This window comes from Gavia stellata, chromosome 28, assembly GCF_030936135.1.
Source record: "Gavia stellata isolate bGavSte3 chromosome 28, bGavSte3.hap2, whole genome shotgun sequence".
NCBI classification, from domain to species: domain Eukaryota; kingdom Metazoa; phylum Chordata; class Aves; order Gaviiformes; family Gaviidae; genus Gavia; species Gavia stellata.
In genome coordinates, this window is record NC_082621.1 from 7,490,846 (window position 1) to 7,515,174 (window position 24,329).

Below are 24,329 nucleotides of genomic sequence, written 5' to 3' on the forward strand. Positions count from 1 at the left end.
GCAATAAAAAATCTCCACATTACAGTTGAAGAAACTCATCCAGCCTTAGATGCTCCCAGCTTTCCCTAGTCTTCTCCTTAGGGGAGATGTGAGGGTGTGGGAACAGCGCGTGCTCTGTAAAGGGAGCGGTGCCCCAGTGATGTATTCACATGACAGCAGAGCGTGGTATGCCTGGGAGAAGCCAAACTCCCCACAGGCTGAAAACACTGAGGCTGGAACACCAGAAATGACAGTGACTGATCCCAGTAAGAAAGGCACTAAGCCTCTTCAAAGCATTCCTTAAAATGCTATTTATTAGCACTAAGATTAGAGAGAAAGAGAGGATAGCATAGATAACCTTACATCCCTTCAGATGCTGCGAACCCTGAGCGGCTCAACATCAGCTGCTCTCACAGAATGAGAGGATCACAGAACAGTTGAGGTTGGAAGGGACCTCTGAAGGTCATCTGGTCCACCCCCTCTGCTCAAGCAGGGCCACCTAGAACCAGTTGCCCAGGACTATGCCTAGATGGTTTTTGAAAATCTCAAAGGAGGGAGACTCAGCAAACTCCCTGGGTGACCCATGCCAGTGGTGAGTCACTGTCATGGTTTAAGTCCAGCTGGCAACTAAGCACCACACAGCCGCTCACTCACTCCCCCCAGGTGGGGTGGGGGAGAGAACCAGAAGAGTAAAAGTGAGAAAACTCATGGGCTGAGATAAAAACAGTTTAATAGGTAGAGCAAAAAACACCGCACGGAGAAGCAAAGCGAAAGAAGGAATTCATTCACCACTTCCCGTCGGCAGGCAGGTGTTCAGCTATCTGCAGGGAAGCAGGGCTCTATCACGCGTAGCGGTTGCTCGGGAAGACAAACGCCATTACTCCGAATGTCCCCACCTTCCTTCTTCCTCCCCCAGCTTTATATACTGAGCATGATGTCATATGGTATGGAATATCCCTTTGGTCAGTTGGGGTCAGCTGTCCCGGCTGTGTCCCCTCCCAACTTCCCGTTCACCCCTAGCCCACTCACTGGTGGGGTGGGGTGAGGAGCAGAAAAGGCCTTGGTGCTGTGTGAGCCCTGCTCAGCAGTAACTAAAACATTCCTGCTTTATCAACATTGTTTCCAGCCCAAATCCAAAACACAGCCCCATACAATCCAAAACACAGCCCCATACTAGCTGCTATGAAGAAAGTTAACCCCATCCCAGCCAAAACCAGCACAGTCACTCCCATAGCATAGTACAAAAATAGTGCCCCCTCACCAGGGCACAGGACACTGTACTGATCCCATCCATGGAAGGGTTACCCCATTTTGGTCAGTCAAGCTCTAGAGCATTTTCTTCAAATGAAATATAGTTCTGTTCATCATTTCAACTGTCAAACACTACAACCCTGCCATTTGTATATTGGATGTGAACAAACACCAGCAGCTTTCACATCCTTTTTTCCTAGGCTGTAAATCAAAAGGTTCAGCAGGAGAGTAAGAGCGGTGTAAAGAACAGGCAGTGCTCTGTCTGGTGACCCTTTCAAGGTCACTTCCTATGTAGGTGAAGACACAGGTGCCATGGAAACAGGTCACAGCAGTGAGAGGGGAAGCACAGGTTGACACAGCTCTGTGATTGCCTTCTGCACAGCAGAGCCAAAGGATTGCTCTTGCTCTGTGCCTCTAAGAAATGAAGAGGGAGCAGCCAGGGGGCACACCACCAACACTGAAGGGAATCACAGTGTTGTTGGCAGAAGTGCCAGCACAAGCTGTGTCCAGGAGGGCTGGCAGAACACTGTGGCAGATGTGTCTGGGCCATCGGTAACCCAAATGAGGGGTGATTATTGTATGCAGAGCAGGAGGCAGGGAACAGGACAGCCACCTCCCTGCCAGCAGCCAGATGCACACAGCCTGATGCATGATGGCCCCCATAGCACAGAGGGTGGCAGATAGCCAAGCAGTGGCCATAGGACATGGCAGTGTAGAGGAAGCATTCACTGCTCAGCAGCTGAGAGGAGTCCAGCTGGGCCATGCAGCTGTGGAAGGAGATGCCTCCTGGCCTGAGGAAGCCCTCCAGCATCTTTGGAAAGAAGGCACTGGAGAAGAGAGACTGAAGTTTTTGGCCTTCAGTCGTTCTGAGATATGCTTCATTAGCCATATTTCCCTCTTGGGGGAGGACATCGGTGTGGGGATTTACATTCTTCCACTTGTACATTATTGTCTGGATTTTCATGCAGGAAATAGGATATGAGACTATAGTGGCTGCCAAGAGACACTTCCACCAATTAGAATGGCTGAGACTTACATGTAAAAGAATCCTCTCCCCTCAGAATGGCAGCCAATTCCTGAGCACAAACTCTCTGGGGGGACCAATGAAGCAGTCAAGAGCTCTGCACCCTTCTGCAGCTCTCTTGGGAAGTACACCCAGTACCCTCGTCCTTGCTGATCTTCACATTCTCCTGCATGCTCTGTATCAGAGAAATTTGATCTCCCTCAGAAATACACCATTTCACTTTCCCCATTGTACTGACTGCTCTCAGCTCCCGCATGCTTAGCTCCAATTTCCAGCCTTGACACAGTCAGTGACATGGGAGAATTTTCCCTGCTGATGCCTGCTGAACATGGCACCTAGATTGGTAGTGGAGGGGAGACGAGGGTGGAGTAGCAGCTATGGGCCATCCCAAAACCTGTTTCCTGCATTACCACTTCTGAAACTCTGCAAAACCTACCATCTTTTGAGCCGCACACCCAGCCCCTGCCACCACAGCACAGCTCCAACCACAGCAATGCCCTTCCTCAAGAGTTCATGGGGCTGCTGACCCCTCAGGCCTCCTGCCTTTCTGGACACTTGTGGGCAGAGACACAGGAAGGCCTGATGGTCACTGGCAGCAGAGCAGTCAGGGACGTCTTCCTCAGCTCCAAGGGATGCTGCCCATAAGGGAAGCCGCTGCAGGATGTCCCAGCCTCCCATTCCTCTGTGAAGGGAGAAGGGTCTCCTTGTGACCTCACTTCCCTTCCAGTCCAGAGCAACATCGTTCTCCTTTGGCGGCTTGGGGAGTATCCACAGAGGGAAGGACCACATGCAGGCCAGGCTTGAATGCAGCAGAACTTTAATGAGTCGAAAGAGGAGACAGACAATCCCCAGCAGGCTGGCCTTGGGGGACCCTGTTGCCAATGGGATCCAAAGCAAACAAAGAAAAGGGGAAGAAAGGCAAAGCCATTCAGCTAACCTGACAACAACACTGAAAAACTTTGATCCTCTGCCCAGCACCATGTTCTGAGTTCCTCATGGTGTCTCCTTGGGGCTTTCCCAGCATCTTTATCATGGGAGGCACCTTCTGCCACCATAGCAGCTGGAAATGCCAGAGAGATCACAGCAGCCAGTGGTGATGGGCACTCCATCACAGCTGAGGATGCTGCCAACAGCAGCGGAGGTGGAGGATCCCACAACAGTGTTCTGTGGGAAGGAGCTGAGGATGGGTCCAGAAAGGGTCACCACCACGGGAGGAGGCTCAATGACAACGGTAGAGTTCTGGCACTGCCTGACACAGGGCTCATTGCAGCTGTTGGCCAGTGGGGTCAGGCCACAGGGCTGGCGTGGCAGGCACTGCTTCTAACAGGACATGTCCCAAGAGTGGAATTGCACCTGGGAGAGAGGGCAGGGAGGAAGCAGAGCACAAGGATGGGTGAAATGCAGCCTGGTTCGCTTTTCACGAAGGAGCCAAGGTACTACTGAGTGGGGAGATGTAAGCTCTTTCCTGGAGCCACATGGTCTTCATTGCCCTAAAAAGAGCAGCCTGGCCCACGGAGGCACTTCTGTAGTTTTTAAACCAAAAGCCCCCTCAGCCACATCCCAGCCTCTCTCTAAGCAAACCTTCTCCCCACTTCCCTCTCCCATGACAAGATGCTCCAAGCACCACTGCAGACAGAGGCAGTACGTCCAATGAGAAAAGATCTCACTTTGGAAGAGAAGAAGGGGCTTCAGACTCACTTGGTTCCCAAAGACAAGGAGGCAAGAGAAGTGGGTGAGAAAACAGGGACTTGGGCTGGCTTTTATACCTGCCCTTCATTGCTGCAGGACCAAAGGCACCCTTTGCAGAGGCAACAATTTTCTGACAAGCTCATCTTGAATGCAAACCATCGCAGCTAACGATATGGGCTGTGCTTTGGGTTCCAACACTGCTGTCTTTTCATTTCCAGGTCTGTGCCATGCCCATCCCCAGTGAAGGCTTCTTCTGAGCTCTGAGATGAAAAGCCCCAGGATTTCTCGGGCAGGAATGCATCAGTGCTGGCAGAACACTCAGCTCAAGAGCTGGACAGGTCCAGAACAGGCAAGTGACATCAGCCTGGGCCACTATGGTAGGGCTGTTTGAAGTGTTCTTAGAAAGAAGCTCCAGCCTTTTTCAGCTGGAAGACCAAGGGTCACCATGTATGAGGATGTCCCACATCCACCTCTTTCCCTTCCTTCTCAGCTCACCTCAATGGTCACTTGTTGTTGCCTCCCCACGTGTGCAGGTTGTGCTGCGGGTTTTTGGACCAACCTGCCTAACACTGGCGTCAGGAAAAATTTCTGGCCTGTTTTGACTCATACCATCTCTGTGCAGTCTGCGACTACACAAACAATGCCATGGTCATGCCTGGGGCCTTGTCCTTCCCCACAATGCTCTAGCCCTGCTGCGGTTGTCCCCAGGTGTCCTCAGCAGAGTCCACAGTTGGTGGTGTTCCTAAGTGTGTTCTTGTCTTGTGTGCTTTTGTGTGTTTGCATGGATTAACTCTGGAGCACAAATCTGGGCATTATTCCATGCCAGCGTGCATGACCCTGTGTGTGCGTGTGTGTCCTTGTGTGTCCTTCATCACATGGGAATGTGCTGGTCATGGCAGGGACACTCTCTACTGCTCTCTCCAGAGCACCACAGAGCCGTAGCTTCCCAGGTTCAGAAGGAGGCTGAGCACAGATGAGTGGTGGTGTCACCAGCCTGCTAGAGATCTGTCCAGGGAAGAGGCACTGAAATGCAGCCCCTGTCTCCTGAACCCTCCTTTTCCTGCCCCTCCAAAGCTCACACTCCACTGCTGCCGATTTGAAGCCCCGACAACAACAGGTTCACTCCAGCTTGTATCCTTAATTTTGTTCAATGTTAACAATATTGGGAGTTCCTCAGCATGGCTGGCAGTGCCCCATCGCTGCCTCTCCAGGCCAGGACACAGCTGCTCTCCCCAGGGCTAGAGACTTCAAAAGGATGGGGTTTGCATTATGGGCAGGCTGAATCCTGCCAACCTTGTGCTGGCGATCTGCTTCCAATAGTGTCAGTGGTGTCTGGTATGGGACGCATCCCCCTCCCATGTCCAAGGCAATGCCAAATGTACTTGTGTATCAACGTGGTGCTGTGTCCGGCAGGGGCTGAGACCTTGGACCAAACAGGTGCTGAAAGAAAGGAACACGGAGCCTGATGTTACTGGGCTGCGAGTGGAAGGACAGACACTGTGGCTTGCACATGAAAGCCAAAGAACTGATGACTGCTTTGGAATTCAGTCCCCAGGACCTTCATGTCCCGCATTGGAATCTGAGTACCCAGCGACTGCCCCTAGGAGGGATGCAACATGGGATGCCAGACCTCATCCCCCGAAGCCTCCTGCTGTCCCGCAGATGTTTCCAAAAGAGACCCTCTCTCCGACTGGTCTGTGCAGTGTGTGAAGTTCCTGAGCCCATCTCCCCTCCTGAATGTTTGCCTACCTGGGCTCAGGTCCCACTTGAGTGAGTGCAGACAACGGTTTCCCCCTTCCCTTTAGTGACCTTGGTGCGATCACTGCCAGGGAGCTCTGCTGGGAAAACTCAGCCAGGGCTGATTTCGCTCTTTATGAAGCTGATTCTGAGTTGAGGCTAGTGTAGCTGAGGGCAAGCCTCCTTGCTTTCTCATGAGATAATGGGCACTGTGGAGAAGGAAGGGACGGTGGATGTGTATACCTAGAGTTTAGCAAGACCTTTGACTGCCTCTCTCAGACTTCCTTTATGATCACATTGGTGATGAATGGGTTCAGTAAGAGGATGATAAGGTGAGTGGAAAATTGGCTGGACTAACAGGCTCAAAGAGTTGTGATCTTGGTGCAAAGCCCAGCTGGCAGACACTTAGTAGTAGGGTCTCCCAGGGATCAGCAGTAGGACCAATACTCTAATGTTATCATGAACTCCGCGAGTAATGGGAAGGACGGCACTTCCTGCAAGTTTGGGAATTGCACCCAACCCACGGGGAATATGCTGTACAGTGACCTCCGTTAGCCAAATTGTTCCCATCAGGTTCAGGAACGACTTGTCAAAGGAAACAGAGAAGATGGATTAGACTGCAGAAGTCCTCTGCGGCAGGAGGAGAGGCAATGAACAGCTGCTGGAACATGGGGAGTTCTAGTTAAGCAACAGGCTAAAAGAAAGAGTGATAACTGGAAGGGATTTCCCTGGGAGTTTGTGCAATCCCCATCCTGGAGCAGCCTGGTATAATGGGAACTGTTCCAAGCAGAGATGATGTAGATGACCTCTGGAAGTCCCTTCTGACCTGCGTTCTGACACTGTGATTCCCCACCACCCCTGCTCTCCCTGACTCCTGCACGCCAATGGGCACGTTTGTCCTCACACCCCCTCTGCCTCAACACAACTTTTAGGCATTGTGCTGGGTCTGCAGAGAGGCAGCTGAAGGGAGGCTCTCAGCCTCCTCCCTCCCATCCATGGGAAATCAGCGGCTGCTGTTTCCAGGCCCTGAGCTCGAAGACAGCTCGGGGAAGCTGGTCCATCTCCTGGGTGGAGGCCCTGCAGCTGTCCCGGCTGCAACTGGTGCTGTGCAGGCTTATGTTTGCTGGAGGATGGGGAGGGTCCAATTGCCAGGAGACAATCTTCTGCCCATGCAGAGCCACTGAGCACTCTCAGCCCAGGCAAGAGACCCCAAGTGGCATGGGCACAGGGCTCAGCCCCGGGGCAGAGCTGGCAGTGGTAAAGAGAAGAAGAGGCAGCGGAGAGGAGTTGCTATGGCTGGTGCAGAGAGCTAGGGCTGGCTGGGGGCAGCAAAGCACGGGTGCCAGAGTGGCAGGATGCGGCAGTGCCAGGGCACAGGGCTGGTGGGGCTGGCCCCGTGCTGCTCCTGGGTGCATGGGGCTGGTGGTGGGTGGGGAGGGGGGCAGAGCTGTGCGAGGGATATTCCCCAGGGGGCTCACCACAAACTCTTCCCTCTCTTTTTTCTCTCTGCAATTTCTCGCACCCCTTTCCCAGCTCTCTTGAGTCCCCACTAGCTAGTCTCCCTCGTTCCCATCATCTCTACCATTGAGTTTACTTGGGCGTATGCCTGCCTTTCCATGCACCCACTCTTTTCTCTGTGAATTCAGCAGTTAGTATTGCCCTGATTTCAGCCCTCTTTCACTGTAACACCCACTCTTGCTCTCTACTCTTCCTCTACTCATCCATCCGTCCACCCCTCTTTTTACCCATCTCTCCAGGCCTCTACCAGTTCAAAAGTCTCTTCCAACCCTTTGAGACCCCTCTCTTATCTCTCCCTCTGCTTCCTTCCTTCAGCAGGCAGAAGTTTGCTTTCCTGCACCCCTGCGTTATTTCATACAGCCACTCATCCTCCTGTGCATTCAGCATATATACTTGTTCTCAATTCAGCCCTCTGTACTTCACTGTAACACACCCAACTCTCCTGTCACCTCTCTCTATCCATCCATACATACATCCACCCATGCACCTGACTTTCATTCTATCTCTGCATGCATCAGTTTCAAATTCCCTCCCATCCTTCTCCCCTCGCTCCACACACCCACACCACGATCAGTCTCCATCCCTGTCTTTATTCATTCTGGTCCAGCACTGTCTCACTGCCACTCTTCCTAATGATTTCTCTGGAAAGAGCCACCAGAGCTAGGTGACCTTTGGTGATCTTTGGCCTTTCCTTCTACTGTCTCATCAGTGGCTGCGGGCAGAGCCCAGGTGCAGCAGGAGCCATCGGCAGAGACCACTGAGGGCACCGGCCTCAGCATCAACTGCTGACATCCCAACACCAGCCAGACTCCCACCGGGACGAGACAGAAATCCCCCACGGCAGTGATGTCAAGGACTGGTGATCGGAGGAGTGGCAGTCTCCAGTGGCGCCCAGGAAGGAGCGATTGCAGCTGCCGGCTCCGCTGGCTCCTGGCGAGGAGCAGCGCCTTTCTGCTCTGCACAGGGAGGTGAGCAGCAGAGATCCTCCAGCCCAGCAGCAGCTGGACAGCCCTCGGTCCTGCAGCAAGGACCGGCCACATCTGCTGCTCAACGGGCAGGGGCTGGGCATCTCTTTCACCCTGCTAACATAGCCGGGCCCTGTTAGAACGGAAAAACCCAGCTGATACAGTGTTAATACAAGCTGTTGCTTTAGAACCACAACCAGAAGTGGTTTCTTGCAGGTACCTTTGTAAAGAGGCTCAGATACACAATTACAGACTGAATCCTCCAAGTCTACAGTCTGCTTCCAAGGTGCTCTTGCTGGTGTTGGAAAGGCATCCTGTAGAGCCAGCAGTTCTAGCTTGGCACCAACGTGAGAAGGAGATACTCATTGTCACAGACACCTTCAAGTGTATCCTACAGTGGTTAGTGTTTGGGACACAGTGCTTGTTGCACAGGATTCCCCTTAACCTCAGGCTGAGAGCCTTTGGTGTTGAAGTGAAGTCCAGGACGTAGGAGAGAAGCTTGAGCTGGGCACTTGTGGAAAGACACAGGCCAAGTGCCGGGTCCTGCACTTAGGTCACAACAGCCCCATGCAACACTACAGGCTTGGGGACGAGTGGCTGGAAAGCTGCCTGGAGGAAAAGGATCTGGGGGTGTTGGTCGACAGCCAGCTGAATATGAGCCAGCAGTGTGTCCAGGTGGCCAAGGAGGTCAATGGCATCCTGGCCTGTATCAGAAACGGTGTGACCAGCAGGACTAGGGTAGGGATTGTCCCCCTGTATTCGGCACTGGTGAGGCCGCACCTCAAATACTGTGTTTAGTTTTGGGCCCCTCACTACAAGAAAGACACTGAGGTGCTGGAGCGTGTCCAACAAAGGGCGATGAAGCTGGTGAAGGGTCTGGAGCACAAGTCTTATGAGGAGTTGTTGAGAGAGCTGGTGTTGTTTAGCCTGGAGAAGAGGAGGCTCAGGGGAGACCTTATTGCTCTCTACAATTACCTGAAAGGAGGTTGTAGAGAGGTGCGTGTTGGTCTCTTCTCCCAAGTAACAACTGATAGGACAAGAGGAAATGCCCTCCAGTTGCATCAGGGGAGGTTTAGATTGGATATTAGGAAAAAATTCTTCACTGAAAGGGTTGTCAGACATTGGAACAGGCTGCCCAGGGAGGTGGTTGAGTCACCATCCCTGAAGGTATTTAATAGACATCTGGATGAGGCGCTTCGGGACATGGTTTAGTGGTGGACTTAGCAGGGTTGGGTTAACAGCTGGACTTGATGATCTTAAAGATCTTTTCCAACCTAAATGACTATATGATTCTGTGATCTGAGACTCAAATTCAGACCTCAGGAAGGAGCCACATGGAGATCTGCTAAGTTGCCCTATGGGGCTGAAGACCTGTGGTGAGTGAGAGCTGCAAGGAGGCCTCAGAGTATGGGGTCCTGAGCCCAGCCATCCCCAGTGAGGCCTGTGTGGCTGTAGGAGCTGACACCGCTGAGAAAATCTGTGTTCACAGGCTTCAGAGGCAGAGAGGAAAGGTTCAGCCCTCTTCCCTGCCTCAGCTGGGATGGTTGTGGCAGCTATAGTTGTACTACAAGGAACTCCTGGCAGGTTTGCAGTCATTGGACAGGAGGGGGCAGCCCACCGTCCTTCTGCCATGGCCTCAACTGAACAACAGGACCCTGAAGACAGGAGTCCTGACTCCCTGGGGGATGTGGGAGTGTTTCTGTAGGGAGAGCAGAGACTGTGGCTGGGTACAGCAAATAATCTGGGAGATGTCAGGAGTAATGGGCATTGAAGGAGGAATAAGACCTCACCTTAAATTTTCAGGTACTGAGCATTCTTGAATGTGCTGCTAATACATAGGAAGCCTGAAAGAGGGAAAGACGCTAGGGAACGGAGCGATGCAGCATGTAGGAGTGTCTCTCCTAGATGTATTGGACACAATGCTAGCAATCTCTGTAGAGATGGTTGTAAACCTTGGGGGACAAACAGAGAAGACTAACTTGATGCAAGAAGAGCTGAAATGCCATACAAGGACAGGGCAAGGGCCGAGGATGCAGTGTGTCATATGGAGAACTGTTGATATGGAGACTGAAGATACGGTCAGAGGTGGGAGAGGAACAGCTCATGTCTTTTGCTGCTGAAGGAGAGACTGGCAGTTAACATAGCTCAGAGGCAGATATGGAGAGAATCAGTGGACTGAAAGAGCAGTGAGTATGGCTGAAAAGCAGGATGATCTGGGGGTGAGGAGTGGCAAGAACCTGCAGAAAGAAGCATGCAGGGACAAACAGCTCAGAATTTCAGTGGCTAGGAAAAGTGAGATGGAAAGTGGGAACAGTGAGCAGGCTGATGAAGTGATGGACGGACAGGTACACAGGCAAGCAAAGCTGAAAGCCCTTTCTGGCTTTACAGGTCATGCCCAAAAAGACTCTGTGCTCCAGTTCCCACCAGAAATGACCATCCAGGTGGGCCACAGCACAACTCTGCACTGCAATTTCACCACCAGCGATCCTAATCCCTACATCTTCTGGTACCAGCAGCACCAGACCCAGTCCCTTCACTTGCTGCTGTGGGTGAATCCACAAAGCTCGCGTGGATTCAGGGAGGTTCTCCTCTGAACTGTCTGTGGACACCTCCCAGGTGCCTCTGCATGTGCGGGATGCCGAGCCCCAGGACAGCGCTGCCTATTTCTGTGCACTGAGCCCACACTGGTGCCCACAGCTTGCAGCAGTGCACAGAAACGTGGGGGCGGTTCCCTCGCTGCCACTGCTTGCACGCGGCTCTGAGCTCAGCCTGCCCAGCAGTGGCACCTGGGGGCTGTGGTGAGGCTGGGCCCCTGCCTCCCCACCCTGTGCTGCTGTGAAGCACATGCCAGCATGACTTTACAGCTGCATCCAGATCCAGGGTCTTTGAACACAAGTTTTATGAGGAGCGGCTGAGGGAACTGGGGTTGTTCAGTCTGGAGAAGAGGAGGCTGAGGGGAGACCTTATCGCTCTCTACAACTACCTGAAAGGAGGTTGCAGAGAGGTGGGTGTTGGTCTCTTCTCCCAAGTGACTAATGACAGGACTAGAGGAAATAGCCTCAAGTTGCGCCAGGGGAGATTCAGACTGGATATTAGGAAAAAGTTCTTTACTGAGAGAGTGGTGAAACACTGGAACAGGCTGCCCAGGGAGGTAGTGGGGTCACCCTCCCTGGAGGAATTCCAGAAGCGTGTAGATATGGCATTGTGGGATGTGGCTTGATGGGCATGGTGCTGTGTGGTGTGAGTGGGTTGTTTTGGTGTGGGTTGTGGTGTGTTGTGTGGTTTGTGGGTGTTTTGTTTTTTTTTTTTTTTTTTATGGTTGGACTTGATGATCTTACAGGTCTTTTCCAACCTTAGTGATTCTGTGATTCTGTGATTCTATGATGAAAAGAGTCCAAGAAACCTGACTGGAGGCTACACCATAAACAAGGCAAACCAGGCTTGTAAATGCCCTCTGCTTAAAACAGCTGGTACCCCGGCGTGAGTACCCAGGGCAAGTAACCTATCAGCTTGTCTTCTTCTTCCCTTTCCCTGTGCTTCCACTGATGGCCACAGATGGAGAATGAAGCTTGTGGTAGGAGCCACAACTCCTCTTATGGTTTTGCCACATGGCCATAGTCACCCAAGAAGGGAAGAGCCCTTCTTTGCCCCACATCTGGGCATCAGCAAGTGAAAAAAACTCATCAGCCAGGCACTGGAGAAGATTCTCTATTCAAACCCTTCCCGCACTCATCCACTGCCAGAGAGCCATCCCACTCCTTTTCATGTCTCTTCTCCTTCTCAGGGAAATCACTGGTTCTTGGCTGGGAGGAACCCCTGTGTCCCTGAGTCCCTGCTGGTTTCTCTGTCCAACAGCTGGTAACCACATCTCAGTTATCTCGTTTGCTATTGCCTATTCTCAGGCAATCCCACCCCAGCACTGCATGTGGAAGCTCAGCTGGAGGGTGCTGACTTTCCAGCTGGATCCTACCCTATGAATTGGAGTCTGTTGCTCATGAAGCATCATGCACTGCACCTGTGAAAGCCTAGGGTACTTGGTTGCTGTCCTACTGCTGTTCCAGGATGGCCTGCCTCTCCCAAGTGACACGGGTCTGCTCTGCCAGCCCTGTTGGAGGCTTTGCATGCCCCTATTTATCTCAGAGGGCTCTAGGCAGCGTTGATGGGGAATCGGTGGCAGCCCTCAGTGTCCTGCACTCCACTGCACTCCCTTGGACATTTCAGGTCCTGCTTTTGGTTGCTCTCCAGGGCTGCAGAGGGCTTCAACTCTCCACAGATGCAATTCTTTGCCCAAAAGCAAGGAATGACAAGCAGTGATGGCTACCTGAAGACAGATCCAGGCTCAGGCTCTTTCCTCAGCCTCAGTGGGCTGTCCCAGGGATTTTCCCAAAGAGAGCACAACTGACAAGCATGTGCATCAGCCTGTCCTTGGGCACTGGTTCCTGGGCCTGGCTGCAGGTCTAAGAGCCAAGTGCCCAGCACAGGTGGACACAGGAGGTTGATGAATTGCCTCCAGAAGCACCGCTGCTTCCAGAAGGGAGGAGTAGAAGTTCAGTCCAGACTCAATCATGTCACTGGGAGAGCTCTACAGTCAGGTGAAATCAATCCCATACTGTTCATAAACGTCTATCTGCGATGTTGATGCCTCCTCCTTATGACGTGATCACATGGACTCCCTTCACTGTCAGTGTGCAGAAAGAAGAGCTTTGAGAATGTGATGCATCTGCTCTGAAATGAAAATCGTAGGAAGGGGGAAAGCAAGTGCCCTTTGGAAGTGCTAATGTCCTCCCAATGAGTGTAAAGAGAGACTCGCTACCCAGCCAGTATTTCACAGCCTTGCAGTTTGGGGACTTTGCCAATCACATTAAAGTGTTTCCACAACAAAACTCGAAATGGGTGGAATGATGGACTGTTAAAAAGTGATGTGGGGTTTTAGATGTGGAAATGCCCTGACACATCTAGGATGAAGCATAGCGATTTGCATATTTGTAATAAAAAAATAAAAAGTACATTCAGATACCGAAGAGAGAAATGAAGGGGAATGTAAATTGTGTTGACAGTCTTAGGCGAGGAATAATGACTATAGGTGGAGATACCAGACATTGCCAAATTTTATCTTGAACCAGAGCATGAGTTAATGAAACAGCCACAAGAATAGGGCATAGATACATTCAGAAAATGCCAGACTAAATAGAGAAATACATGTCTATTTTCTAAAGCAATGAGCCAGCTGCTGGGATTTCTTTAGGGGACTCAAACCAATCCCTGACAAAGTGAAGCACTTAACAAACTGGAATACAAACCTGGGGGAGGACCATTCCTCTACTGTTCTGTTGGAGAACCATTTCTGGAGGGAGTCTGTGACCCTTTCCAAGTACTGGTCTTTAGAGTGCTCTGAGGCATTCTGAGTTTACCCAGGAGTGACCAGCGGGAGGTGAAGAAGGAGGCAGGAGCATTAGAATTGAGGCTCAGGCCAGACTAAGATGGCTGTAAGGTGAGCGAGATGAGCTCACTGGGGAACTGGTGACTTCTCACTACCTGTGATGCCCAGGTTCACTTACATTTTCACAGGAACTTCTGCAGAGCAGAAGTCATGGAAGGGAGGGGATGAATCTGTTTGCTCCCACTGAGGCCCTTTGAAAAGCCACTTCACCTCTTCTGGAAAGCCTACCCCAGAGCTTGCTTCACTTCTTTGTTCCTGAGTGTGTAAATGAAGGGGTTCAACAAAGGAGTTACAACTGTGTTAAAGGTATTCAGGAGTTTGTCCAGATCCAGGGAGTTCTGGGCCAATGGCTTGACATACAGGAACATGATGGAGCCATACCAGGGTGTGAAGACACTGAGATGGACAGAGCAAATGGAAAAGGCCTTTTTCTGGCCATGGGCTGACTGGATTCTCAGGATGGAAGAGGTGGAGTACACGTAGGAGACCAAGGTTACCACACCAAAGGCCACCACAACAATTACGGAGACAGGGAAGGTCGCTAGTTCCATGGGTCATGTGTCACGGCAGGAGAGGGCAAGGCAGGAATCTATATCGCAGAGGAAATAATTGATGACATCTGGCCCACAGAATGTCAGCCTGGATGTCAGAAAGGCCAGCAGCGAGATGGCCAGAAAGCCTTCCTGCCAGGAGCTGAGCACCAGCCAACCGGAGAGAACACTGCTTATGAGGGAGCTGTATCTCAAGGGGTAGCATATGGCTAAATAGCTGTCACAGGCCATGACAGACAGGAGAAAACACTCAGTGGAGCCTGGGGAGAGAAGGAAGAACAACTGGAGGATGCAGACACTGAAGGAGATGGTCTGGCTAGTCCCCAGCATGACACCTATGGCTTTGGGAACAACTCCCATAGTGTACCACATCTCCAGAAAGGAGAGATTCCAGAGGAAAAAGTACATTGGGGTACAGAGGTTGCTGTTCATCCACACAACGGCTATGACGGATGCATTGCCTATTACTGTCAGGGAGTACGTCAGTGCAAATACCACCACAAGGGAGACCCAGGAATGCCACGTGCCTGGGAAGCCAAGAATGATGACCTCTTCCACACTTGTCCCATTTGCCATGTCATCCCCAGTGTTGAAGTTCATCTGCAAAGACAAGAAAGTTTCTGTGAGAGTTTGCAGGCCTGTGCTGGTCCTTCCAATGCTACTAGTAGTGAAACAAAGCCATCACCCCCGAAAAACTAGTAGGTGCAGAGCATGGGAAAACAGCATCTAGCCTAAGTTAAAATTGTCAGGGAAATCCTTTGCTGCAGAAACATATTTGGAGAACTAGATGTGACCCTGAAGATCAGGCCTACACCGTCAAATGAACCTGGAGAATTATTTACCAGATTAAGCGCAGGCATCTCCTTTAGAACATGGTGAATGCAATTGCTACAGTGAGATGAAAATCCCATTTAGGAAACCCTGAATGGCAGGCTGAGGGTCTCCAGCTACGTGAAAGGCTGTTGCAGAGGAAGGGAATAACATACCTGCACTCTTCAAGGCAGGAAATACTGAGTTGTGATTTCAGCAAATGACACTGAGTGATCGGAAAACTGGCATGACAACGTGGCACTGGAAGAGACTTTCGCAACCTCTTCTAGGTCAGTTTATCACAATGGCGTCTGACTGAGATGGCAGCAGCACAGGGCAGCAGGCTAGTATGGCAGTCTGCATCTCAGCATAGCTACTACAGGTAAGACGCACCTCTTTGTCATTTTGCCATCTCAGAGTCAGGGGAAGGACTACTGCTGACCAAGTGAAAAGACCTACAATGAAATGCTCCTGTCTCAGCTCCTCGGCTTACCCCCCCTCCTTTCTCCGTTGACAGAGAAAAGGCACTAGGGAGACATGGCTCATCTTGCCTTATATACATGGCTAAAAGCCCTATAGAAATGCCAGGTATCTCTGAGGACTAAGGCAGGAGTCTAGCGAGCAGCAATACCTACCAGAAATTGTATGTGGTTAAAAGGAAGAGAAATCCCTCACAATGCATCTCTCCTTAAATGTGCAAGGCATTGGAAGTCTGCTAGGTCTTGGGCAGGCTTCACTCACCAGCTCAGCCAATGGACATGATCTAAATGACATCTCTTCATGCACCATCCTCCAGATGAAGCCATGGTCCCCTTGGCTGAGGGAGAACATTGGGAAAGGGTTGATTTATTGGAGGAGCTCTGGATGCAATGATGTCAGGAGAAGTGTGGATGAACAGCTCTCACCTTGCCGACTCACTTGAAGCTGTACACAATTGCCTGACATTGCTTCCTCTCCATCCACCTAGCAGGTGTTGACAGCTTGTGCTCCCGATTTTCTTTCCCCCTCACAGCCACCACTGTACTTCCACAAAGGAGGGCTTTGTGTGCACACACAGAGTGTAAAGTCTCTGCAGTTTAGCTCCATATAATGAGAGCATACATCAGAGAGTGACCAGCATCGTTAGCGTAAGAACATCCCCACACCCACCTCATTAACGGATTGCACAGCTGTTGGACTTGACAAAGTCATCTTCTGCAAGTCCTGTGTCCAAGGCTTCAATGCAGTTGAGAGGAGACTGATCTGCACTCAGTGTGAGGGGCATATGCAGCTGATGAGAGTAACATGCCCAGCTTGAGCCCATTCACCCACACAAAAGCCCCCTCCCGGCTATCTATCTGTCCTCAAGTACCTTGGACACGGGTATGGAGTTTAACCATGGGATGGAGGTGCTTGGAAGGCTAAGTAGGTGCGGGCATGTTGCTCAATGAGGATGGGGACGTTGAGACAAATGATAGGGAAAAGGCTGAAGTACTCAATGCTTGTTCCTCCTCAATTTTTACTGGGGTGGCTTCTCCACAGGTCTACCACATCCCTGAGCCTTGCCACAGACTCTCTGGGAATGAAGCAGCACCCACAGTAGAACAAGAAAAAACTAAGGAGCTCTTACTACTATTTGGACATACATAAGTTCATGGGATCATTTGGGATGCATCCAAGGGTGTTCAAGGAGCTGACTGGACACTCTTTACTCAGTCCCTGGGAGGAAGGTGGAGCAAATACTCTCAGAAGCCTTCTCTAAACTCATGAAAGGCTAGAAAGGGATTGGGAGCAGCTCACCTGAGCTTACTGAGGGCAAATCATGCCTCACCAACCTCATTGCTTTCTATGAGGAGATGACTGGCACTGTGGGGAAGGGAAGGGGCACTGGCTGTGGCGTACCTTGATTTTAGCAAGACCTTTGACATAACCCTCATGGGTGCACACACAAGCACACCTATATGCGCATAGAGGTACGCACACTCACAGATATGTGTACTGGGGAGGAATTTTTCTTGCACCCCTTGAGGCAAATTAAACACATGCTTTTGCTTAGATATTAAAAAAAAAAAAACCTACACCACCAACTGATCAAAGTATTGGACAGAGTCCTACCACCATAACCAGTTCTACAGGAAGTCTGAAAGATGCATCAGGAGCCGATTCCTTATATACACTGGCACCAGCACCAGTCCTGTGAGCAGTTGCATGGGGCACCTCAGCCTGGCATTGGGTCTATTCCCCAGCACCAGCTCTGCTGCCCAAAGGTGGCCACTGAGCATTCACATTCCAGGATTGCTACAAGACAATGCTGCAGCTGTTTCTTATCTTCTCACCAAGGGAAAATGCACTCCCTTACAGGGAGCTTGAGGAAGCTGATCCATCTCCTGGGTGGAGGCCCTGCAGCTGTCCCGGCTGCAGCTGGCGCTGTGCAGGCTTATTCATGCTGGAGGATGGGGAGAGTCCACTTGCCAGGAGAGAATCTTCTGCCCGTGCAGAGCCACCCAGCACTCTCAGCCCGGGCGAACGCCCGAGTGGCACCGGCACAGGGCTCAGCCCCGGGGCGGAGCTGGCGGCGGAGGAGAGGAGAGGAGGCGGAGGGGAGGAGGCGCCGCGGCAGGAGCAGAGAGCCGGGGCTGGCAGACAACAGCGAGGCGCGGGCGGCGGAGCGGCAGGATGCGGCGGTGCCGGGGCGCAGGGCTGGCGGGGTTGGCCGCGCTGCTCCTGGGTGCGTGGGGCTGGCGGCGGTGGTAGGGGCTCGGCTCTGTGCGCGGGGTGTTCCTCAGGGGGCTCGCCACAAACACTTCCCTCTCATTTTTGTCTGTGCAATCTCTCGCACCCCTTCCCAGCTCTCTTGAGTCCCCACTACGTAGTCTCCTTCGTTCCCATCATCTCTACCATTACGAGTTTACTTGCATGTACGCCTGCCTTTCCATGCATCCACTCTTTTCTCTGTGAATTCAGCAGTTAGTATTGCCCTGATTTCAGCCCTCTCTCACTGTAACACCCACACTCGCTCTCCGCTCTTCCTCTTTTCATCCATCCATCCACCCCTCTTTTTACCTATCTCTCCAGGCCCCTACCAGCTCCAACGCCTCTTCCGACCCTGTGAGACCCCTCTCTCATCTCTCCCTCTGCTTCCTTTCTATCTGTAGGCACAAGTTTGCTCTCCTGCACCTCTGCATTATTTCATACAGCCACTCATCCCCCTGTGCATTCAATATTTATTCTTGTTCTCAGTTCAGCCCTCCATACTTCACTGTAACACACATATTCTACCATCTCCTCGTCCCCTCTACATCCATCCATGAATCTGACTTTCATCCCATTTCGGCATGCATCAACTCCAAATTGCCCCCAGCCTTCTCCTCTCACTCCACACACCCACACCACAATCACTCTCTATCCCTCTTCATGGGAACATCTTCACATCCATTCTGGTCTAGCTCTGTCTCACTGCCACTGTTCCTAACAATTTCTCTGGGAAAATCAGAGCTGGGTGACCTTTGGTGATCTTTGTCCTTTCCTTCTCCTTTCTCTGCAGTGGCTGCGGGCAGAGCCCAGGTGCAGCAGGACCCATGGGCAGAGACCACCGAGGGCACCGGCATCAGCATCAACTGCTCACACACCAACATACAGTCTTACGACTACATCCACTGGTACCGTCAGCTCCCTGGCAGAGGACCCGCATTCCTCGCACTCACTCTTAAAGAGTCCAAAGAGCTGCGGGACCCGCCGGGGCGGCTGTCGGTGGCGGCAGACCGCCGGTCCAGCGCCCTGTGGCTCTCCCGGCCCCAGCGTGGGGACGCGGCGGTGTATTACTGCGCCCTGGGAGACACGGGGAGAGGAGCCGGGGCTGCGGCCGGGCAAGAACCGCCGCGGGTGGGGCCGGGCGTCTGTGTCAGGGGCGGGGGGACAGCCCTGTCAGGGCCCGCCAGGGGGCGCTGCCGCTCCATCCACCGGGTCCTTCTCGCCCCGCCCGGCCCCGGGCCCCGGGCCGGTTCCCCCGCCCGCCCGGCACCGGCACCAGCCGCACTCCCGCCGGGACGCAGACAGAAATCCCCCCGCTGCAGAGCCGGCGGCGGCAGCGGCGGGGGAGGAATGGCGACCGGAGCGGTGGCGGTGTCTGGCGGTGCCCGGGAAGAAGCGATTGCAGCCGCCGGCCCCGCTGGCTCCCGGCGAGGAGCAGCGCCTTTCTGCTCTGCACAGGGAGGTGGGCAGCAGAGATCCTCCTGCCCACCGGCAGCCCGACAGCCCTCGGTCCTGCTGCAAGGACGGGCCACTGCTGGCATGGAACATACAGGGCTTCTTCTCGGGCTTCTGACTTTCCCCGCTAGGATAGCCAAGGGAGCCCTGAGCAGGTGCTTTCCTCCACTCTCTAGACACAGGGACTCCAGTGCTAAGCTGTTAACGAAAAACTTTCCTTAGAAAAGAACAACCAGAAGGGGTGTTATATTCTGTTACTTGTAAAAGCTCAGATATACAATTAAAAAATGCATCCTCCAGCTACAGGCTTTCACAGAGCTTTCAAAACGTTCCTACTAGTGTTACAAAGTCATCCCATGGAGTCAGGAGTTCAAGCTCCACACCCCATGAGAAGGGGATGTCGAGGTCATGGGCACCTTCAAGCGCTGCCTGCAGTGGCTCAGTGTTGAGCCCATGAGCTTCTTTTACAGGACTCAGAACCTGCATCCCGTAATGAGTTCTGATCCCACTGTAGCAGAAACACCCCTGAGTTTGTAAGATGATCCTCTCTTCTCACATTTCTGGCAGGTGTCATCTCCAAACAAGGAGTCAATTATGATACCTGAAGGGATACAGAGAAGATATTGGTAAAGAAGAGGGTTGTTTGTCCTCTTGCCTGAGAGAAGTGGTGTGTCTGACTCTGGTTGGGGATGTTTAGAGCAGGTGCTATTTCCAGAGACATTTGAGAAGGGAGAGAAAACTGCTGTGGGGAGAGGGAGTCAGGCTCCTGCTTCCAGGTGCCTTTGGCTGCTCCTACTTCTACCTCCTTTCAGACACTACTGAGGGACAAGGAGCACTTGTGTGGCTGCAAAGGGGCCTGTCTCCAACCCCATGAGAGGTGGGTGCAGGCCCCTGTCTCTGGCTGGGCACTGGATGGCAGGAGAAGTTCACCATGGACACTCCTCCATGGGGGCTGGTTGGGTTGTGATTTCCGGGAGGAGCAAAAAGCAGAACAGCCTGCAGCCTCCTATTGCCTGACAGCTTGATGTCTTCCTTAAGTCTGCTACCTGAAATTTCATGTGCCCCAGGCCCATTTGGCAATGTGACCTGGAGCTGAGAGGCAGAACTTCTACACCAGGGTGTGTCTGCCTGAGAGGATGCTCAAGCACCTTCTGACTTGGAGGTCTGGGAAGAGCCCAGCTGTGGCCTAACTGCCCAAACATGAACCTCCCAATGCTGAAAAAGCTCCCTTTAGCCCTTGGAAACCTGTAACACAGTGAGTCCTATTTTGGTGTCTTTCCTTGGACTGAGCACTTTAACAACTTTGATTTGTGTCCCTACAGAGCCTCCTCGTGGCAGAGGTGTGGAGTCAAAGCACGCCTGACTCAGAAGACTGTCTTCTTCATTCCCTCCCATCAGCTATTTACACACATTGCCAAGATCCCCCATGAGCCTTCTCTTCCCCAGGCTGAACTCTGCCAGACCTCTCAGCATGTCCTCATAGGAAAGATGCTCCAGTCCCTGCACCATTTTGCTGGGCTTTCTCCAATCTCTTCCTTGTACTGGGGAGCCCAGAACTGGGCCCAGCACTCCAGACATGGCCTCACCAGTGCTTTGTAGAGAGGAAGGAGCAGGTGCCTTGACCTGCTGGCAACACTCTTCCTACCGCAGCCCAGGATGCTGTTGGCCTTCCTTGCTATGACAGTGCATTGCCACAGCAGACTCAGGAACACCTCTGAGCCACTGAAACTGAGAAGGACACAGCAGTGAGTATGCAGGAGAAGTATCTCAGCTGCTTGTCCAGCTCTCCCTCTTCCCTCAGCATCCAACAATGACCACTGTTGGAGAAGGGGGCTCTTGGTAGGAGACATGACTGCTGCTGTGGTTTAACCTCCTAGCTAATGAAGCCCAAGGAAGGAAAATGTCCTCCTAGCCCTGCATCTGGGGATCAGCAAAAGCCTCAACATGTGAGCAAGACCCAATAGCCAGACACTGGATAAGATTCTCTGTTCAATCCCTTGAGCTGTCCCCGTGCTTTCCATGTCTCTCCTCCAACTCTTGGGGCTCACCAGTCCTTGGCTGGGGGGCAGTCCCCATGTCCCTGAGTCCCTGTGGGTTCTCTGCCCAACAGAAAAATGATGGTGGTTGCATTTCTGGGATCCAGTTTGTCCCTCTGTGCAATCATCTCTTGTTATGCTAAGTCTGTTTTGGAAAGGAGAGGCTGGCCCCTCAGAACATCTGTTGGGGAACCTGGCAAAAGCAGCCATGGTGGCAGGCCAGGATGGTCTAATTAATGGAGTGATGTCACCTCAGTAGACTATGACAGTGGCTGTGGGCAGTGAGGCCTTCTGAGGTGATAAAGAAAGCTGAGTCTGCCCCTGGAGAAAAACATCTCAGTGAGTTACTGGAAAGTATATGAGAAGCCCCATTTCCACCTGGCTGGGGTAAGAATGATAAGATTTGGATCCCACCTGGAGGTGGAATTCAGTTCTGTTCTCATCCTCAGCAGTACATAAACACCTCTGAGAGAGGTTTCAGGGTCTTGTATGAAACACAGGACATCTGAGAGAGCAAACAATAAATATTTTGGAATATGGGGATGCAAAATAACTCATTCCAGAATGACATTTCACATGACCCGAATGCTTTTTCACACCCACCTTACATCTGAAACTGATTGCTCATTTGGCCAATCTTTCCCTTTTCCTTCATTTTTGTAACATCTCCAGTGTCCTGAAAAGTGAATGTCATGGCTTAACGATGCTGCAGGTGTTGCAGGGAGACACTTCAGAGACTGAGCTCAGCATGGGGTTTCCCGCCCCAAACCTTGACTCAAGAGACTTAGTTTTCTCTGGGGACAGCAGACTTTCAGTGTCTTGAGAGACTCGCACACATGAGCAAGTTCAGCGGAAGCTACTGTAAAGGAATGTGGAAGGTGAGAGCAGCTGGTCCACTAAGGCTGTCAGACCAAGTCCCTTTTCCTTTCCAAGGGAAGAACAAGTAAAAGGGAAAGTCATAAACAAAGCACACAATGCCACTAATCTCTAAGGAAGTGATAAGGGAGACAAGGAGGGAGCCCAGAGCTCTGCAGCCTTTAATTCATGGGCCATTAGGAAACTGCAGGTGTAGCTTGGCAGTGGGTGAGGCTGAGCTTTGTCAGTGACAAGAAGTAACAAGAAGAACATGAGGATTTGGGATGTTTGAGGGGGGTCCTGAGGGACTAGGCAACACTTATTAAGGCATGCTTAAGGGAAGGGTCAAAGGTGGGAGGAAAGAGGGGACTGGGGAGGAGCAAGGGGAGGCAATAGAGAGGAGGAAGAATAAAAGGAGGTACCTGCACCTATGCAGGGGCTGGATGAGTGCTGCACCTGATCAGTACAGTTGCCTTTGCTTTCTTTTTAAATCCTTTCTTAACCATCCTTCTGTGTTTCTTTACCTCCTTTCCCATGTGTGAGTGCTGCAAGGTCTGAATGCCAGTAACTGGAGAGGCTGGTGTGAAAGAGAGACCTGGGTGCCAGTAACTGGGCAAACAACCAATGGCCGTAGGGATTGTAGGCCTGGGTGCCAGCCACTGGATGGACCAGGGAGTGTGCTGCAAGGTCTAAGTGCCAGCAACTGGAGAAGAAGCCTCTGGTCACAGGACCTGTCAGCCTCTGTGCCAGCAGCTGGAGGGACTGGGGTGTAAGCAATGTCTGGGCCAGCAACTGGAGAAGGTAAAAAATGTCACAGGGCTCATACCTGTTGCTGTCAGGAGCTGGAAGGACCACATTGTACATGTATGTGTGGCAAGTCTAAGAACCAGTGACTGGAGGGACCTCAGTGTGTTTCTGGTTTTCCTTAGTGAACTGAAGCTGATATGCATGGGTGTGTATGTGGAATTCAGCATATTTCAAGCTGACCTAACTGGTGAGTGGGAGGAAAAACTGTATCTAAAGCCTGAGCTTCCCAGAAGAAATAACAGTGTCCCCAGAAGGCTGAGGACCCCAGGGGAATATGTGAAACCTCAGTGGGGAAGAAACCCCTGACCTCCCAAATGGCCAAGCAGCAGGTGTGCAGAAGAGCAGCAATTCTAGCTGGGGAGGTGAGGACTCCACTGTGAGCTGACTGGGAACATCCCCTTCCCACGACTGAGGCTCCCAGAGTCCCCAGGGCCCCTCATTGTGGAAATGTTGAGAATGCCATTGGCTGAGGGAGCCATAGCTGTTGCTGCTGGAGGAGGGAAAAACCCAGAAGGAGCATTTCAGGCACAGGAAGAACAGCTCATTTCTCTTCCCCGCTTCTTCCTTTGCTCCCCCAACAGAGTTGTTTCCCGCAGCTTTGTTATCTCGGGGCTGGGAGGTGTTTTTCTGACTCAGGTTGGTCTTGGCATGCACCTCGGATATCTTGTCCTTACTGCCTTCCTGGGGCAACTGCTTGGTAATTCCTAGCTTTTCATCAACGCATACTTCTTCTGTGGATACCCTCACCAGCCTTATCAGGTCCATGCAGTGAAATACCCTTGAAGAATGGGAAAATGCTGGGAAATGTCCACTTCTACTTGTGGTTTTGCACCCATTTTCTCAAGGAGGTCTTACTTTTGGAAAGGAAAAGAGAAGAAAAGAGAGAGGAGATACCTCAGATCCCTTCTTCATCTTTTCTCTCCCCTTCAATACGTCTCTCTCTGCGTCTCTCTTCTGATCCCCCTGCTGTCACTATAGGAGATCTCAACTGTCTCTGCTGTCCCGCATTACTCCATTTCCAACACAAATTAGCAGATCCTGTCAAAGCTGTTACAGGGACTTTAAAGCTCTCATCCCACTAACATTAATAGAGTGCCCCAGGCAGTGCCCTTCTGGCTGGCACATACCTGCCATGGCCTCCAGTTTTCTCCTGGTTGTCAACACAGCCAGGGCCCCCTCTTTCCAGCATTCAGCTCAGCACTATATAGACAAAGGTAAGTAGAAGCCCTCAGAGATGGCAGGGATGGGGAAGCAGTATGAATCTTTTTTCTCTAGCTCCATGGGCCCCTCAACGTGCTGGAAGGGTGCTGGTCCCAGCACACAAAGGTCAGGAATGACAGACTGTTCTCTGGTCCTCTGAGCATTCAGGGCCAGAGTAGGGACGCAGCACAGCTCTCCTCAGAATCCATGCTGGCCTGAGAGCTCTGAGCTCCTGCCCAAAATCACTGTCTACCTGGCTGTCCCCAGACCTCAGGATTTTCC

At 52.0% G+C, this 24,329-nt stretch overlaps 1 protein-coding gene and 1 pseudogene across 1 annotated transcript in view; one reads left to right on the top strand and one right to left on the bottom strand.

The window, feature by feature from the left end:
- Positions 1–13,809: 13,809 nt before the first annotated feature.
- Positions 13,810–15,795, bottom strand: LOC132319503 (olfactory receptor 6F1-like; annotated as a pseudogene).
- A 2,688-nt stretch (positions 15,796–18,483) lies between these two features.
- LOC104259541 (T cell receptor alpha chain MC.7.G5-like) overlaps positions 18,484–24,329 on the top strand; it is a gene marked incomplete at its 5' end in the record, with an annotated part of 298,870 nt that continues 293,024 nt past the window's right edge. The window contains one exon of the mRNA XM_059830223.1: positions 18,484–18,768. Coding sequence (XP_059686206.1) covers positions 18,484–18,768 — 285 coding nt within the window. The remainder of the gene's footprint in view (positions 18,769–24,329) is intronic.